The sequence below is a fragment of the Talpa europaea genome, assembly GCF_964194135.1.
Source record: "Talpa europaea genome assembly, chromosome: 9".
NCBI lineage: Eukaryota > Metazoa > Chordata > Mammalia > Eulipotyphla > Talpidae > Talpa > Talpa europaea.
Window position 1 is genome coordinate 116,063,076 of NC_140076.1, and position 17,144 is coordinate 116,080,219.

At 63.8% G+C, this 17,144-nt stretch overlaps 1 protein-coding gene across 3 annotated transcripts; it reads right to left on the reverse strand.

Annotated features, from left to right (window-relative positions):
• Positions 1-2,828: 2,828 nt before the first annotated feature.
• SAP30L (SAP30 like) lies at positions 2,829-8,465 on the reverse strand (the record flags this gene model as incomplete). 3 transcript variants are annotated; one of them, XM_084243384.1, is made up of 4 exons in its annotated part: positions 2,829-3,008; positions 4,219-4,317; positions 6,031-6,153; positions 8,271-8,465. In XM_084243384.1, the coding sequence occupies 4 exons, from the start codon at positions 8,463-8,465 to the stop codon at positions 2,880-2,882; spliced, it is 546 nt and encodes a 181-aa protein (XP_084099510.1). In that variant the 3' UTR covers positions 2,829-2,879. The 3 variants fall into 3 exon arrangements, with proteins under 3 accessions (XP_084099510.1, XP_084099512.1, XP_084099511.1); XM_084243386.1 differs by lacking the exon at positions 6,031-6,153 and having other exon boundaries at positions 4,219-4,302; XM_084243385.1 differs by lacking the exon at positions 6,031-6,153.
• Positions 8,466-17,144: the final 8,679 nt, after the last annotated feature.

Here is a 17,144-nt window from a genome sequence, read left to right on the forward strand (position 1 = left end):
GCCCCCGAAGCAGCCTCCCAGACAGGTCCTGAGCTCACCTGTCCTGGCGCAGGGACAGGACAGGAGGTGACATGCCCCAGGGCCACTGAGCTGTGCCGGGCAGCCCGTGCAGTCCCTGCCACCGAAGCCCACCTGCAGGCAGTAGTCCAGCCGCAGCCGCCCCCACGGCTTGAGAACCAGGCTCCAGGCGGCGCTAGCTCTCCCGCCAGGCCTGGTTACAGGCTGGGCCGGGCCTCCCTCCCTGGGGCCCCGCGGGCGGCCAGGGCGCCGGCGGGCAGCTCTGCTGGACTCGGGGGCGGCTGGAGGACGAGGTCAGCCCTGCAGCGCTGCTCTCCCGCGGGCCAGCGGTGACTTTAAGGGGCTTCCCGGCCTGCAAATGTGGCCCTGCCTCACGCCAAGACAGAGGGTGCCCCAGGTTCCTAGGCTGTTTCTCAGTGAGAACAGAGCGGGGGGTGCTTGTGGAAGGCCGGGACAGGCCCTCAGCCCTCGCCTTTCAACCCCCCGCGGGCCGCCATCTAATGCCTTCCAGCCGAGGTTTCCCCCAAGGATGCGCGCATCGGCTCTGGGCGTGGAAAAACAGGCTGAGGACCCAGGCGGACCAGGACTCGGGCGGGGTGGCCAGGCCCCGCATCGATTGCTAGCTGCTGTTTTTGAGCTGGTGCGGAAGACAGCCCCCCCAGCCTGGACGAACGCCCGATGGCACGCGGCGCCGGGAGCGGCCCAGAAGACGGCAGGGAGCAGAGGTGCCCAGGGGCACGGTCCAGAGGCAGCGCGGTCTCTGTCCTCAGAGCTGTTTCTGCCCAGGCTCCTCTGAGGCGGGTGGGAGGCCAGGGCGGGTGAGCACCCAGGGGGCGGGCCAGAGGCCCTTCCACGCTGGTGCTGCCCCCGCGGTCTGAGCCCAGGAGGGGCTGACCAACCTGCTCTGGGAGGCCAGGCCCGGGGAGGGGCCCCCTGTCCTGCTCCCTCTCCAGGCACATGCCCTGCGGATGGGGTCCCCCAGCTCCCACACACCAAGCGGCTGCGGCACCAGGTCAGCTGCAGGCAAGGGGTGTCTGAGCTCTGGGGCTGGTGGTGAGTTCGCAGCGTGGGCCGCGTCTCAGGACGGCAGGGGTGCGGGGGGTGCGGGGCTTCTGTCTCCACTCTGGTCTCGAGCCTTTGGTTTCCGGCCTCACGGGGGGCCGAGCTGGGCGCTCTCCCACAGGCTGACGTCCCCCGCGGTTGGCTGGTTGCCCCGAGAAGTTTGTCTGTTTCTTTACCGTAAAACGAAGAGACACGCGGGGCCAGGCACCCGGCAACGCCTGCCGGGGCAGGACACACCGAGGCGTCCACGCCAGTGCTGGACTGAAGTTCCAGTTTGGCCAGGAGCACCAGGAGGTGGCGGCACTGCGAGGGGCCGGGATGCTGCCTCCCACCTCAGCCCCCCATGACAGGCCGGGCCTGCAGGCTAAGGCGGAGGTGGGGAGGGGCGTGGACCAGGGCCGGGCACTCTTCTCGCCTGGCTGCTCGGCCCCTCCACTTACCCGGAAGGCGGCGGATGGGCCCTCGTCTGCACGGCTGGCGCTGTGGGACAGGCCCGGCCCACACCCGGACGGCGGCTTATGGATGCCATGAACTACGGCCCCGCCTGCAGCTGGTGGCAAAGCTTGGCCAGACACCTTCTGGCTCGGCAGGAACGGACCCAAAGCCACGTACCTTGAGCCCCCGGTGCCACGCACGCCCCTCGCGTGAGCGGTGTGACCGGCTCCCGGCACACCCAGACACCCGCAGGCTGTGTGCGGCCCCGGGTGTGTAAGGAGACTCGGGCCTGGAGCGTGCTGGGCACGCTCATCTACACACCTGCTCCGTGAACACCGGGCATCACGTGGCCAGAGAGCCAGCTCCCGCGAGAGGGGCCCAGCCCGTCTGCCTAGCACGCCCCTGCCGCTCGCTGGCTGCTCGCTGAGGCTCGAGAACTCAGAATTAAAACTGAGCGAAAAAGGAGACTCTGGACACAACACAGGGCAGGAGGGTCAGCGGCTGGATGCGAGGCCCCTCCTCCTCCTCCCCCCGTGTCACACGCTCCGCCGACACGCTGCTTAGAAACGGCTAGCAAAGGCGTACTTTTGGATATAAAGCTTTGTTTTCAAAGGATACTTTGGCTCTGATATAATTAGGTAGAGGAATCTGAGTTTCTGAACATAAAAAATTCAGGTAAATTACTCACACTTGAAAAATCCATCTGTGCGACCGTGCCCTCGCGGGGCGAAGGCCCTCACGGAACACGTGCGCTGGCACTGGGCCCCGCCAGGCGGCTGCGGAGCAGAGCACCCGCCCCGCCGCACCAGGACCAGCCTTGTGGAGACGCGGCCCGGGAGCCGGCGCAAGTCCCGATACCGACCTCGTCCGGGGAGCGCCGAGCCCCGGCAGCGCGGGCTCTGCACCGGCTCTTCCGGAAGCCCCACAGGCGCGGCTGCCACGGTGACTGCCCAGGGGTCCACCTTCCGCCCGCGCCCTCCGGGGGCTCAGTCTCCTCCATGCGCTCAGGAGTCCCGCGGGAGCGCCGGGGCCCTCCGTGTGCAGGGCCAGGCCAGCGAGGGCAGCAGCGCCGCGGCTGGGAGGCCACAAGGCTGGCGACCGAGGCGGACGCTACGCGTCCTGCATCTTCTCCGGCTCCAGGCCCGCCCGATGCTGCGCTGGGAGCCATCAGCGTGGCTGCTCTTCCCTCTTCGGGGCCCCGCCAGGACCCGCTTGGAGACAAGGCCTCGTGGGCACACGCTGGCAGCGGCCACTGCCGCCAGGCCCCGGTGCGCGCCCGCACGCCATTTTATTTACAGTAACGCGTGACAGTCCAGGCGGCGCTGCCGCGGCAGGGTCTGTGGCCTGGGCCGTGCGGGCAGCCCTCACTCCGGCTGCTTGCCACCCTCGGGCTTGGGGTCCAGCCTGCTCTTGTTGCTCTTCACCATGTAGATGAAGTAGGCCAGGGTCTCCTTCTCGTTCACCGGGATGTTCCTGAAGTGGCGGCTGACGGTCTGCGGGGAGAGAGAGCCCTGAGCGTGAGAAGCCACACCGTGAGCCTTGAGGCAGCGCCCCCCAGGGCTGGGGCGGCAGGGAGGTGCTGGGCTTGCAGGCTCTCAAAGCAGCCCTTGAACCCCCAACCCACCCACAGCGCAGTTCTCTTCAGGGGTACAAGCTCACACACCCCACAGAGAAGACGGACTCTGACTGGTCCCAGAACCCTCAGGCCCCAGAACTGGGTGGAAAATGTTTTTTTTTAAATGGTGTCAGGGGAGCAGCCACCTGGACAGATGTGCCTAAGTCGAGACGTCACCGCACGGCACGGGGCGGTCTGCTGGAGGCACAGGTCACGGCTCCTCCACCCCCGACGCCCACATGCCCAGCCCCGAGGACACGGGCCCTCTCCCCTGCCGTCCCCCACCAGGGCCCAGGGAAGGCTGTGAGCCCGTGACAGGTGGTGTGAGCTTCCAGGAACATGATGGGTTAGCCAGGAGCCTCTCCAGGAAAGACCAGAGCAGGGAAGACGGCCTGCGGGAAGCTCTGCCCAGACAGAGGGGCCGGGACGGAGGAGACACAGAACTGGAGCCCACGGAGGGTGGGGAGGGTCCCTGGATAGCAAGGAACCTCTCTCCTTTTCTCCATTTTCCATGACGGCCAGAAACACATTGGGAAGACACAGGAGGGGGAACCCCAGCGCCCAGGGACAGCCAGCCAGTCTGCATGTCTGCTAACAGCGGGGCCAGCGGCTTGCCACCCTCCCAACCCGCTGAGGGTGAACCCCGGCAGGGGCAGACACGCCTGGGCTCCGCCCACCACCCTGGACATGTCCAGGCCACAGCGCAGGACTCCAGGAGAGGAGCTCCGCGATCCACCGGCCACAATTCTGGGGTGAAGATGCCCACAGCGAACCTCCATCTACTGAGGTCTTGCAGGACAAGACTCAAGCTCGCACGCCCGACATGCCAGCCCTCAACCAGCGGCCTGCACGCCCAGGCCCAGCTCTGCCCCAGCCTGCCACCAGCTCCCAGCAGTCCTCTCCCTGAGCCATGGCCGCTTTTCTGGAAATGGGACCTTCTCTGGCCTCAAGCTAGGGGTCTACAAGAGGAATAGGGCGCGGGCTCGAGCCGTGGAGGGGATCTCCACCAGCAGACACCATGGGAGAGGTCGAGGGCCCACGGAAGGCAGCGGGCTGGCCCTCCCCACAGGGCGCGCCTGGCCACCTACTTCCGCCAACTGGGCCTTGTTGAAGCCGGGTCGGGTCTGCAGCTTGTAGTGCCGCTTGTAACGCCGCAGAGTGTTCACCTGCAACTGGAACAGGTCCACCTGGAGAGAAGACAAACAGCCGTCACAGCCAGCCAGCCCCCAGGGCCTCTGTGCCTGGCGCTACTCTAGGTGGGCGGGGGTGCGAGGACCACGGAAGGAGATTGGGAATGGTCCGCTGAGGACTGACAGTTGGGAGCACACAACAACAGCGGAGAGTCCTGGCTGGGAAGGGCGGTCCCAGAGGCTGACGGGGGCAGTGACGCCTAAGCCAGGAGAGGTGGCCAGGGTGGAGGTGGACAGGGTGAGGGAGCAGACCAAGAGCACAGAGAGCCAGGGCACAGACAGGCAGGCCGGGGCCACGACACTCGGGGGTGTTAGGCCGAGACTGGATGGGAGCATGGACGGCAGATCGAAGGGGGTTCCAAGAAGATGGATGTGGTGGGGTCTGCAGGGGAGACGGATGGGGCAGAGGAGATGATCCGGGTATGAGATAGAGCAGTGAGCGCTCTGGAGAGGTCACCAGGCCTGGGAGCAAAGGTTAAACCCAGGCAGGCACCCCGGAGGAAGAGGTGTGGGGCCTGGCAGCAGAGCGGACAGAGGGGTGAAGGAGGGCCGTGGAAGTGCTGCTTTCCTCGGACAGTCTCTCAGGCTCGGCCTGCAGGTCGCAGAATCCTTGACCACCCCCAGAGCACTCAGAGGCTGCCGTGGGGAAAGGGTGCCTCCAGGAGACACCCTTCTTGTCTAACACAGGAAGAGAGGAGAGCTGCACAGGCATGAAATACGGAAGGCCCAGGGTTGGGCTGCCTTTACCTGCCTCTAAAAGAGCTGTTCTTGCTTCAGGCAGGTGGCACGCACTTAAAGACAAAATGAACCAGCAATGAGGCCCGAGTCCTTTGTTCTTTCCCAAACATTCCTCAAACCCTTTTTTAATGTTGGTGAAACGCATCCATCTCTTTACAGAATAACCGTAATACCGCTCCGGTGCCCGACAGACACGGTAACCCAAGGCCGGAGGGGGCAGGACACAGCCTGCCCGCGCCCGTCCCTCCCGGTGCCGGTGGGGACGCCTGAGGACACGCTCCCGCCTCACATTCAGCGCTCCGCGGGGCTTTGGCTTGAAATCAAGAGGAAACCCGGTGTCCTTCCCGTGGCCTTGCTTGAGGGCCGCGGCACCCAGCAGACGGCAGGGAGTGGGTTGCATGTCCAGGCTCGCTAGGGACAGCTCTGACCCAGGAGCTTTAGCATATCTGAAGACGGGGCTTGGTGGGCACCTCTGGGGCGGGAGACTCCCTCTATGGGTCGATCAAGGCCCATGACAGCCCCCACCGCCTGAGCAGGAGCTGGCCCCCACACCCCAGGGCCAGGCTGAGGCACCCCAGTCTGGCACTGCCTGTGGGATGGTGCAGGGTCGAGGCAGGACAGAGGGAGAGACAGAGCCAGCAGCGCAGCTGCGTGCACCCTCCTGTGCAGACGGGACACAGGCCTGGCAGGCCCCTGGCCTCCAGGCTCCGAGGCCAGAAGGCGTAAGGCCATCTGACCTGGTGCCTGGCTGGGCCTCCAGGCAGGCCTCCCAGAGGCCACCGGCCGGCTGCCTGGCCCACTCCTGGGCTCCCTACCCTCAGCATTGACATTACCAGGACTCCACAGGTCACTTTTCAAGTGCACCCACCGTCAAGCTGCAGGGCTGAGGCCCCTTCTGGGCAGAGAAGGCAGAAAGGCTGGAAGTGGGCCTGACAGAACCCGCCCAGCTCCTGCTGCGGCCTAGAGCTTTACCTCAGGGACATCAGTGTCGTGCTCGGGAGAATCTCCACCGTCGTCGCTGGTCTTCCTCTTCCTTTTATTTCGCACGCTCTGGATGAAGTTTTTGTGAAAATCGCAGATGTACAGGTGCCGGACCTGGGGGAGCAAGTTGGCGTCAGAGGCGCCCAGTCCTGGAGGCAGCTGTGGCACGGCGCCCTCGCTGGCCCGGGCATCTGGCAAAGCCAAATGCCCAGGTATGAAGCAGCGGGTGCCGTGACCACTGGCGTGGAATGCACTGTGGGGGAGACGTGGAGGAGAGGGACTGGGCGGCCCTAATCGTGCCCCAATGGCACTGACCTCTGACCCCCAGGCACCCACACAAGCAGCTGGAGGCTGCACGGCAGGGTGGGCATGGGGGGAGCTGGGCTTTCGCTTAGGAGCTTAAGGGCCAGGGCTGGCCGAGGAGCCCCTCACAAACCGCAGGGAGGGTACCCCTGAGTAACGGTGGGATGGAGGCGCTGACACTGACACACGTTGGACAGGTGCACCCGAGGGGCTTCCAAGTGTCTTCACTCCTTAGGCTCACGAGGAGGAAAGCATGCCGCGGGGTGTGACCTCGGGGCGCACAGGCCTCTCCACGCAGGAGCGAAGCCTGCTTTTGGCTCAATGACCCCGACTTTGGTGTGGCTGGACTGGCAAGTCCTGGCAGTGGGCGTCCACAGCGCACCGGTGTTTTGCTTATAGCAGGGGCCCCCAGCATTTATGCATCTAAAAAGCTGCTTCTTTACCGAAAGACCTCAGTTACGTATGGCCGCAGATCAGGAGGGCTCTGGCGGGCCCAGTTCCGTGCACAGACGTCAGACAAAGCCAGTGTCACTGAGGGTGGCCCCTACAGTCTTCTCCACCCCCCCCTCCAGTAAGGCGGCGACTGAGACTGAGGAGCGTGGGCGAGCTCGCTCCTTGGTTACCCGAGACGGCGACTGGGCCCACGTGGGTTGGCTGCCCAGCTGGGGCTCTGGGGCTGCCATTTAGCTGCCAGGGTCGCTGCTGGGCACCTACACAAGACACAGTCCTCTTCTCTCCCGGTCATGTTCAAGCACCCCCGGAGTGCAGGCATTCAGGATCGGGGAGAGGGGGGAGGGGGCGGGCCGGAGCTCCCAGACCCACGGGGCAGGCTCTGATTTTTGTTTCCTGTTCAGTTTCTGCCACAGACAGTTCCTGCCCCGCCTGGCCCGGCCGGAGCGGGCAGAGCGGAAGCCTGCTCAGGACACGGGCTGCACCCGCCAGCTCGCGCCAGGCCAGGGAGCGCCGGCGAGGCAGCCCCGGGGAGGGGAGGGGCGGGGCGGGCATGCGGGGCCCACACCGGTTCCCGGGGGCTGCCTGGAGAGCGGAGCCCCCGCTGGGTGGCAAAGGCCCTGAAGCGGGCGGGCGCAGGCCTGGGCAGCCGCTGTTCCTCTCTGAGGACTGGAAACATCGCGCCTGACCCGGCTCCGAGCCCACCCGGCGCCGGCGGGGCGGGCGGCCGCAGGGATGAAGCCACCGCCTCGTCCCGGCCGTCCAGCCCGCGCGCCGTTGCTCGCGGGTGACGATCTCGTGAGGCCAACGACGCCCCCGGCCACGTTTAAATGGCGCAGCCGCCAGGGCCGGGCGCCTCTCACCCCACTTTGAGGAAAAACCGGGGCGGGCGGAAGAGGCCGGAGAAAAGGGCCGGGAGAGAGGCTGCTCCTGGAGGCCTTGCCCAGGCTCCGGCGGGGGTGCGGGGAGTGAGGGGCTGCCTCGGGGGTCGGTGAGCCCCCAGGGCCTGAGGGGCGCCCCCCACCTTCCTCCCAGCCTCGCACGGGGGCACAGCTTGGGGCGCGGCCCGGGCCCAGCGAGCTACTAATAAGCGGCCTCAGATGCCTCAGAAGCCCCAGCTGTGGGGATTTTCTCTGGGAAAGCGCCGCGCCGGGACCGGGGTCCCGGGGTCCCGGGGTCCCGGCGGCGAGGACGGGCGCGTCCCGCACACCGGCAGGGCGCCCGCCCGGGGGGGCTCTCCCCGAGCCCGACGCGAAACTTGGGGCCCGGCGCCGCGGCCCGAGCCCCCTCCCCGGCTGCAGGGAGCCCCGCGGGGGCGGCCGTCCGGGCGCAGCGCGCAGGAGCCGCCCAGACGCCCCGGGCCCGGCGGGAGGGCCAGGGCCGCCGCGTCTGCCGGGGGCCGGGCTCGGGCCGGCGGCCCCCCCCGCCTCCGCGCCCCGCCGGCCCCGCGCCCCGCCGGCCCCGCGCCCGGGACTCACGCTCCTGTCGACGTCCAGCCGCAGCCGCCGCTGCGAGATGCTCTTCTGCACGCGCTTGCTGAAGGAGGCGTTGCCCGCCGGCCGCGCGCAGCGCTCGCCGGCCGCGATGAGGCAGCAGCTCTGGCCGGGGCCGGGGGCGGCGGGCGCGGCGGGCGGCCCCTCGCGGCTGTCCTCCTCGGTGCTGAAGCCGTTCATCGCCCCGCCGCCCCCGCCCGCGCGCGCAGGCCCCGCCCGCCCCCCGCCCGCCCCCGCCCCCCGCCGGGCCCGCGGGCGGCCGGGTCTCGGGTCTCGGGGCGCCGGGGGTCGGGGCCCCGCCGCGCCCGCCCTCTCGGGGCGGCGGGGCCGACTCGGCCGGGCCGCTCCCGGGGGGCGCGGCCTCCGCGCGGGGCCCGGCTTCGAACCCGCGGCGCCCGGGCCGCCCCGCCCCGCCCCGCGGCCGCCGCGCCCGAGCCCGCCGCGCCCGGCCGCCGCCCGCCGCCCGCCGCCGCTCCCCGCCCTCCGCGGGACGGCGGAAGTCCCGCCCCCGCGCGCCCATTGGCCGCGCGCGCGCGCTGGGCGGGGCGGGCGCCGCCGCTGACGCGCCCCATTGGGCGCCGCCGCCGCCGCTCCCCGGCGCCGAGCTACTTCCTGGACTCGGCTGGGGCGGCTTCAAAGTCGGGAAAGTGGGAGCCGAGGAGTTGGCGGGGCGGGCGCGGGGCGCGGGGCGCGGGCCCGGCGGGGCGGGCGCGGGCGTCGGGAAGGACGCGAGCGGGGGCCGCGGGGCCCGGGGGGCGCCGGCCGGGGCCGCCCGCGCGGTGCCTGCGCTCCAGCCGGGAGCCCGGGGGGCGGCCCCGCATGGCCTCGGGGGGCCCCCAGCCCCCCCCACCCCCGGCCACCCCGCCCCGGGCGGACCCGAAGGGCTGCGCGCGACGAGCAGCCTTTCCTGGGGGCGGGGCGGCGCCTCGGGTTGGGGTGGTGCGAGAGAGCGGGACCCGATGGGCGGTACGGGAGGCCCGGGGGCGTCCTGTTGAAGGGGGGCTGTCACTCCCCAGTGAGCGCCCCGCCTGTGACCTTGCCGTGACCTTCCACTTTCGGGCCCCCTCGTTTATTGCTTCCCCGCTCGGGACAATGCAGTTCATCAGGGATTGCTTGTAACGGGAAAGATAGAGCCCCCCAAGTCCCCCGGGCAGTGCCTAAGGAAACCCCCAGCATCGCGGCCATGCGGCCTCATTCGTGCTGCTTGAGCGTTGAAGGGGGTTGCACCGAGGACGCGGACATCGCCATACAATACCCAGCAGGGACTGACTCTGCAGCGGAGTTAACGAATTGCAGGAATGCCTTTTCAATGCTCAGTTGAAACACGCAGAACATAACTTTGCACATGGATGTGCACATGGATGTGATGTGTGCTCGCCTGTGGACATAATGGAAAAAAAAAAAAAGAACAAGAACTCTGTCTACAAAAAGCACCAACGTGCCGCTGGTGACACTGCTCCTCCCGGCCGGCCCGGCCCACCCTGCCTGTGCACCGGCCCCTTCCGCTGCCCCCTCCCTGTTTCTGCCCGCCCTGTGTCCTTTGGAGGTCCCTGACCCCGCGTGACCACAGCCCCCCATTAGAACTAATAAATCTTTGTATTAATCTTTCCTTGTTCAAATTACTGTGTGGTTTCTCTCCCCTAATTGGACCCAGCCAGATACCTGCGGCCTCTGTGTCTTGGGGTGTGTGTGTGTGTGTGTGTGTGTGCACATGCTTTTAATTTTCCTCTGTGTACAGTTTTGCAGTCTTCAAGGAGTGCTTTATTCCCCACCTTACTAAATAGACTGTTTCCAAGTAGCAATACAGGTTTTCCTCCCTCCGAGAAAGTAGAATCTTCCTATTTACTATGACTTGATAGGGATACTTTTAAAATTTTCTGGGGTCTGGGGATACTTACAAAATTTTCCATATGAGTTAGTGGCAACAGTGTTCCCAGACCCAGAAACCAACCTACCAGTTAGGAGTGCGCTGCTTTCAGATAGAAGGGGGAACCTGTATTTGAAAGAAATTCTGACCCATTTGTTGGGGGGAGTAACCCTGTAACTTCAAAATGGAAATAGAATGAACGCTCCAGTAATGAATGGGCGGAAATAGGGGAGAAGCTGCTGAGATCCCTGGTCTCCTTTATGTAAGATTTAAGATTCTGGAAATGCCGGGAGAATCTAATTTGCTGCATTTATGTATTTAGGTAATTAATTTACAACAATTGCAAAGTGCTTAGAAAGAGCTTGCTTTTTAGATTTGTAAGTCTGCCCTGTGGGGCGTTTAAAGGACTTGAGAAAATCGGGCATATTAAATTTGTAATTTAGTACGAAATGTCTAAGGACATCCGATTCATTAAGGCTGTGAGTCTGCTGACTGTTTCAGGAGGGTGGAAGCTGGTAAACTTCAGAATTCATTCAACGGTAATCGGAACCCGTGAATGTGCCTGCTCTTAACTTCATGTGAAAAATGGCTGCCTTCAGAATGGACTAACACAATTTGGAAGCTGAATTTAAAGTCTTTAGTAAAACTAGGTTTTAAGTGGGTAATGTGGGTTCGCAAGGGCCATGCCATTTGTTACACCCGAGCCAATCCCCCAACTTCGTAGATCCCCCCCCCCCCCCAGGCTCCTTCTCCGTGCTCAGCACTCAGCCCTTCGCTCAGAACGCTCTAGGGCCACGGCACAGCCTGTGAGACTCAACTCCCACCACCCGCCCCCCAACCGCAGCCAGCCTTGCTCTCCTTCCTCCCACCTCCAAGCCCACCCTCGGCCAGCCAGCCAGGCCCAGGCTTTCACCCAAAGCGCCTCCTGGCCTGTGAGCTGGCCCCTACACTGCTCTACTCCTGGGAACCTCTACACACACCTGACCTTGGCACAGCCTCTGTAAGTGCCTGACTCCCCAGTGCACTTAGGCAGTGCCCCAGGTCTCCTTCCTTAAGGTCCTCATAAAGGCAAGTTCCCTCCTACCTCTAGGTCTCTGCGTTTGCACTGTCTTCTGCCCCACTGTTGTTCTGCCTGCTCCTCCCAGGGCAGCGCCATCCCTCAAGTCTCAGTGTAAAAGTCACCTCCCCCAGGGAGCCTTCCCTGATTAAAAGGACTTGCTGGCCTACTTCCCCCCACCCCTGCCCATCATTTCTATCTGGGGGGCTTGGGTGTTACATGCGCTGACCCTCCAGTCATGGTGGTTGAATGGGGGGGTGCAGCCAACATTTTTTCAATATATTAAATGTTATCAATCATACCATGCTATTTATTAAGTGTCTGGAAAAACAGACACACAGCTGTGGGCCCATGCTGTTTGTGTTTCTTAAAGTCCCACATACACGCGCATACGGGAGAGCCAGGAAGAACTTAAATGTTATGACCCTTCGTGCTTGGGCATTTGACTCTGCCCTGCATTTCTTCCATGATAACAAGGACACTCTCTTGTCCAGAAGAGCCCATGGAATACTAAATAAGCAGGAAGATGCTCAGAATAAAGGAGCCATTCAATGGAATAAATCACGTTTAATGGAAAAACCCAGAAGGTGGGTCTGGGGTCCTTGTCCTTTGCCCTTAGGCTCCTTCCTCAGGGCGGCTCCTCCCCCACCCCACCCCCAGCCAACAACAGCATGATGCTAAAGGAAAAAGGCCCCAGAGGGAGTCATTTTTGTGGGTCCACTCAGAGTCCCTCACCTAACTAGTTTCAGCCTCCCCGCCAAAGCGAAATTCTACACCTACCAGCTGGGGTTTGGGTGCCCTAGTGCGGGTGTGTGTGTGTGTGTGTGTGTGTGTGTGTGTGTGCTGCCTGCCCCCAAAGGCAGGTGGCCTGGCCTGGGGAAAGGCTCCTTTCCCTCTGCTGGCCCCCGCCCCCTCCTCTGACCGCAGGCATCTGTGCATTCCCACTGCAGCCCCTTCCGACCGCTAACAGGCCGCTGAGCGGCTCCCAGGCCTTGAAGAAGGCAGGCGGGTCTCCAGACGCCTCCTGGGGAATGTGGTTCTTAACCGGGTGGACGTCTGGACAAGCTGGCTCTGGACTGGGGGTCCTTGTTTGAGTCCCAGCTCTGCCGCTCTAACCAAGGGAGCCTCAGTTTCCTCCCTCTGTAAAGTGGGATGGCCAGGGAAGGCAGCTCTATCACAGGACAGCTGTGGGGAGAAGCCCTCAGCGCAGGGTCTCTTGTGCGCAACCAGTGCTCCGGAAGTGGCCGTTACCTCGCACGCCTCCCTGAAAATCCAGGAGGCTATTACAAAGGAAGGTGTGTTTATTTGGGGCCAAAGAATTCCAATTTGGGGCACATAGGTTCAGGTTGAAAACCTAAGATGTGCCCCAAGGGGGACAAAGTCAGGGCTTTCTAGGGGAGGACAAGGGGCAGGTAAGGAAAAGGGCACCGGGCTCAGAAAGGAGCTGCCCAGGGCGGACACGCCCACCGATTCCTCGCCTTGGCCACAGGCTCTCCAGGAAGCAGGAAAGGGGCCCCTGGTCTGTCCTCTGGCCAGACGTCCCTAATCTCAGTTTTCATGGTCTCAGTCACTTCCCCAGCAATTCTCCGCTCGGTGATTGCTTGAAAGGCTTTCTGCCTGCCCCAGTCCGGGGCCTGCCACCCCATCCAAAGGGTAACGCAGTTTCTGTTAGCAGGAACTTTGGGCCTGACGAAGTCGGGGTTTGAGTCTGTGGAGGACCACAAATCTGCCACTCCAAAATGCCTCTTTTTGGCAAATGGTTGGTTTCATGGGCAGCGCCTGGAGGCTACGCCGACTTTTTTTAAAAAAGATGTTTATGGTAAGGGTCTGTGGGGGAAGACCCGGCTGCTGTCCCATGGAGAAGGCAGAGCTGGATCTGCACAGCGCTGTTTGCTGTGCCCTCCCGGTATCTCCCTGACTGACACCCCCTCCGCCCCCCAAGTCCTTCTGGTCCAGCTGTTAGGGTGCACCTGCAGCCACGGGGTGTCACGGCGCAGCCAGCTCTCCCCACGGGGGTGGGAGGCCCACGTGCTGTTACTGGCCTTCTCTCTGGCTCTCTGCCAGCCCGTCCGGTGCGCATAGTCACTGTCCTAGAAGAACCAGGAGTCGCGGGTGGTGTCCTTTGCACACGACGGCAGCAAAGGCTGGGGCCCAGCTGTTGGCAGAGCAGGGCAGCCCAGGCCTCTTCTTTCCTCTCCTCACCACTGGGCTGTGGACACCCCGAGTTAGCCTTACTCACCCCTGTCTTTCCACACCTGGAACAGAGCTGGGACCGGCCGCTGTGGGCACCAGGCAGACCTCCGAGGGCCCTGGACATGTGGGCGTCTGTTGGCTGAGGGAGCAGCCCTGGGACTGGGGCTGCTGCTGTGAAGAAGCCGCAGTGAGCCAGTGCCTGCCCCGTGGTCCAGGCTTCAGGCCCTGCTGCCCAGTGGATGGAAGGTTGGGGTAGGCAAGGTCAGCTCTCAGCCCCTGCAGAGGAAGCAGCCATGCCCTGTGCCCACTCCCTGCCCTGGGCAGAGATGGCAGATCAGACGCTCTCCCTGCAGCTCAGGAACAAAGGCTGCAAAGTTGCTAAGAAACCTGCTTTCTCCGTTCACCCGTGTGTTCTTTTGTTTCAAGGGGGCGTGTGAGACTGTGTGTGAGTGTGAGTGTGAGCAGCCAGGGCTGTTCCCCTGCTGGCCCTGAATCAAGTCTGGCTTAAAGGTAAGATCCGCAGGTGGCCTGGGGCACTATGTGGGCCCCAAGTATTCCCAAGCCAGGGCAGTGAGGGGGACGAGAGGCAGCCACTGCCCAGGCCAGAGGCTGGCAGGCCCCTGCATGGCTGCAGGAGGAGGCTCTAGGGGCCAAAGACCTGAGGCCCTAGGGCGTGAGGCACAGCAACGGAACTGGGTTGGCCTGCTCACTGCTGTGCCCCTGGGAGCCCACTCCCTCCCCTGCCTCCCACCCCAGCCCCCCTGAGCTAAGAAAACAAACCAAGCTTGCTTGGAGCAGGGGAGTGGGTCTCAGAGCTGGAGAGCCTGAGGCCCAGGGTGGGAGGAACCTTCTGAGGCTCTGGGCACCCTCCCCCCCCCAACGCAGAGCCCTCTGGAGAAGGCAGTCTGGAGGCGTGTGAAGGGGGACAGCCTGAAGAGCACTGGAGGCCACTCCGTCCACCCCCGTCTACTCACCGGCTCCTCGTTGGGCCCGAAGCCACAGCCCCGGCCAAGTTCAGAGAAAAGGAAACTCTGAAACTCTGAGCAACTTGCCAAGTGCTCCGAGGAGTCTGTTTCCAAGAATTAGACCATATGGTCTGTCTCCCCAAAGGGCCAGGGCGCTCTGCTCCCAAGTGGGCACCTCCCTCAAGGTCGCTTTGATGGGGCCGGAGGTCGTGGTCATGGCCAGAACCAGAACCTGGGGGCGTCTGCTGCCGGGATGGGACTGTTATCCTTGTCCTGATCTCAGCAGGATCCCTGCCCCCTTGGAGGACCCAGGGGGATGGAGTTGTTTGGGGTCTCACCCAGGTGCAGGTTTATCAGCGAGTACGCCCCCCACTACCCGAGAATCTCACCTTTACCCCCAGAGTGGAAGACACTGCACCCCCTTCTCGTGTGTCATGGGAAGTGTCCCCCCCTTGTCCCTCCACGCCCCAGGCCCCCAATCACAGGCGGATGCCCCGGGTTGCCGTGTGAGTCTTCGGCATCCACAGCTCGGAGGCGCCCTCCAGGCGTGCGGGAAGCGCCACCTTTTCTCCGACCTTCTGCTGCTAACTGCCAGTCCACCCAGGGGGATTTCCCTCTGCGCCCCAAGAACCAACACCTCCCCAGGCTCCATGGGCTGTTCTCCCACTGCAGGCTGGGGAGTTGGGGAGCCAAGATGGAGGAGGAAGGGGACCCCCTGTCCTCACACCAGCACCAGGAGCTGTGAGGAGCACCCGGGCCCTGTGCCCCATGTGCCCACCGCCACCCTGGGCCAGCAAGCCGCTCCCTAGCTCTGGACGGCAGGTGGGAGTTCCGCTGCCGACCCCCGTGTTTTCTGCTCCTTTAAAATAAAGAGCAGGGTCTCCCTGAGTCCAGTCCCGGCCAGGGAGCTACCCACAGGGTGCAGCAGACCCCTCCTGTCTCCCTGTTGCTCCCCTCAGCAGTGTGTTTCAGCGGATCCGCCTGTTCTGCTCCCCACTCTGTCTCTGGTGCATCCTCTCACCCCCTGCACCTCTGTCCTGCACCCCAGCTCTTGCATGCATAGATAAATAAATCTTTAAAAAAATAAATTAAAGCAGACAAACCTCCCGCCCTGGGGCCTGCCTCTGCCCCTGCTGCTGCTGTCCTGCCTGGTCCAGCCTCTCTGATCCGTCCAATCGCTGCTGCCCTGCACCGCCCCCCCCCCCCCCCCCCCCCCCCCCCGTGCCTGAAATGCTCCCCTCTTCCTCTTTTGTTCCTAGTCAAGCAGATTAATCCTTTGGAAGAACCCAACACAAGTTTCAGGAGAAAAGACAGTGGGAAAACGCTTTCGGAAATAAATGGAGCCGGAGAAAGACAAACACTGTCTCCCCCAAGTCGCTCTTGATTCATGAACGAAAGAATCAGCCAAACACAACTAGGTAACTAAATAAAGGGAGAAGAAACACTGACCTGCGAGAGCCACCAAGGCCGTGGTTAGCTCAGGGACAGGGAGGGGGTCGGTCAAGGGGCGCCCGTGGGGAGTGAGCCAGACGCTCCCAGCCCCGAGCGCACCTGACTTGCCATCATGTGATGAAGCCCCGTCACCACAACACGAAGCTACACCGAGCACTGTCTTGTTGATGGCGAGGGACTTTCCAAGCGAAGCACAACGAAAGTGGCCAAAGCCAGGGCTGGCACTGGTCGAGGCTCAGGGGCACCTGCCCCGTCTTCGCCTGGGTCCGCCGTCTCCGGGCACGGCCAAGGCACCCCTGTGGGCCCAGGCGGCAGCGCCCCCAGACTCGGGCCTGGCCCCACAAGGCCAAGCCACAACCGAACCCCCCGGGTACCATGGGGCGGAGGCTGGGCCTTGCGGGGCAGGGTCTGCGTGAGGTCTTCGGGGCAGTGGCTGAGTGCGCATGGCAGCCCTTCCAGCCGGTACCCCAGATCGGGTTCTCCTGCTGTTTGGTGAGTAGGGACGAGGCTGATGGCTACGGTCAGGAACCAGCTCAGTTTACTACATGTTGTCACTGCCCTCCTGAGCCCTCAGGCCCAGGCTGTGGTCTGCAGCGCGTCTGCAGGCAGCCCCCTCCCCACACACACCCTCAGCCCACCGTGCTGCCTCTGGGCCTTTGCACTGGCTATTCCCTCCGCCTGGCACTTTCCCCCAAACGGCCTCCCAGCTCACAGTCCCTCCTGGCTTTTGGCTCTCATGGGGAGGCATTCCCTGCCCATCCCACCAAAGCGGACCCCACTGGGTCGCCAGAACACCCTGTTTCACACCCGGCATCATCTTGCTCCGCTGCCTCCCCAGAGCCTGCTGCTGGGGTTTGCCAGGGCTGGGAGGGCCTGAGGCAGGCTCAGTGGAGACGTGTGGGACCGCCGGAGGAGAGGCGCCGTACAAGGAAGAGGCCGGAGACCACGTCAGAGGGAGTGCAGGGTTTACTCCACAGCCACACGCGCACGGCCAGCACTTCACAGAGGCCCCTTTCCGGGCGACCAGCAGAGCTTGGCCTCTGGAGCGTTCTCTGTGGGACCCTGTCGGAGTTCTTGGCTCTCCCTGCCCTCCCTTGGGGGTCCCCTGTCCCCAAGTTGGTCAAGAGTTGGATCCTCCCAGCTGTTGTCCTCAGACAGAGGCTGAGGGCTGTGAAGAGGACACTGTCACTGGGAAAGTGGTCCCCCTGCACCCCAGGGCGGGCAGCACCCTCAGCTCAAGATCAAGCACTAGGGAAACACTCCTTGGATTTTCACAAAAGAGCATCTATAAGCAGAAAGGAACCCCCAACAGAGGTGCAGACCCG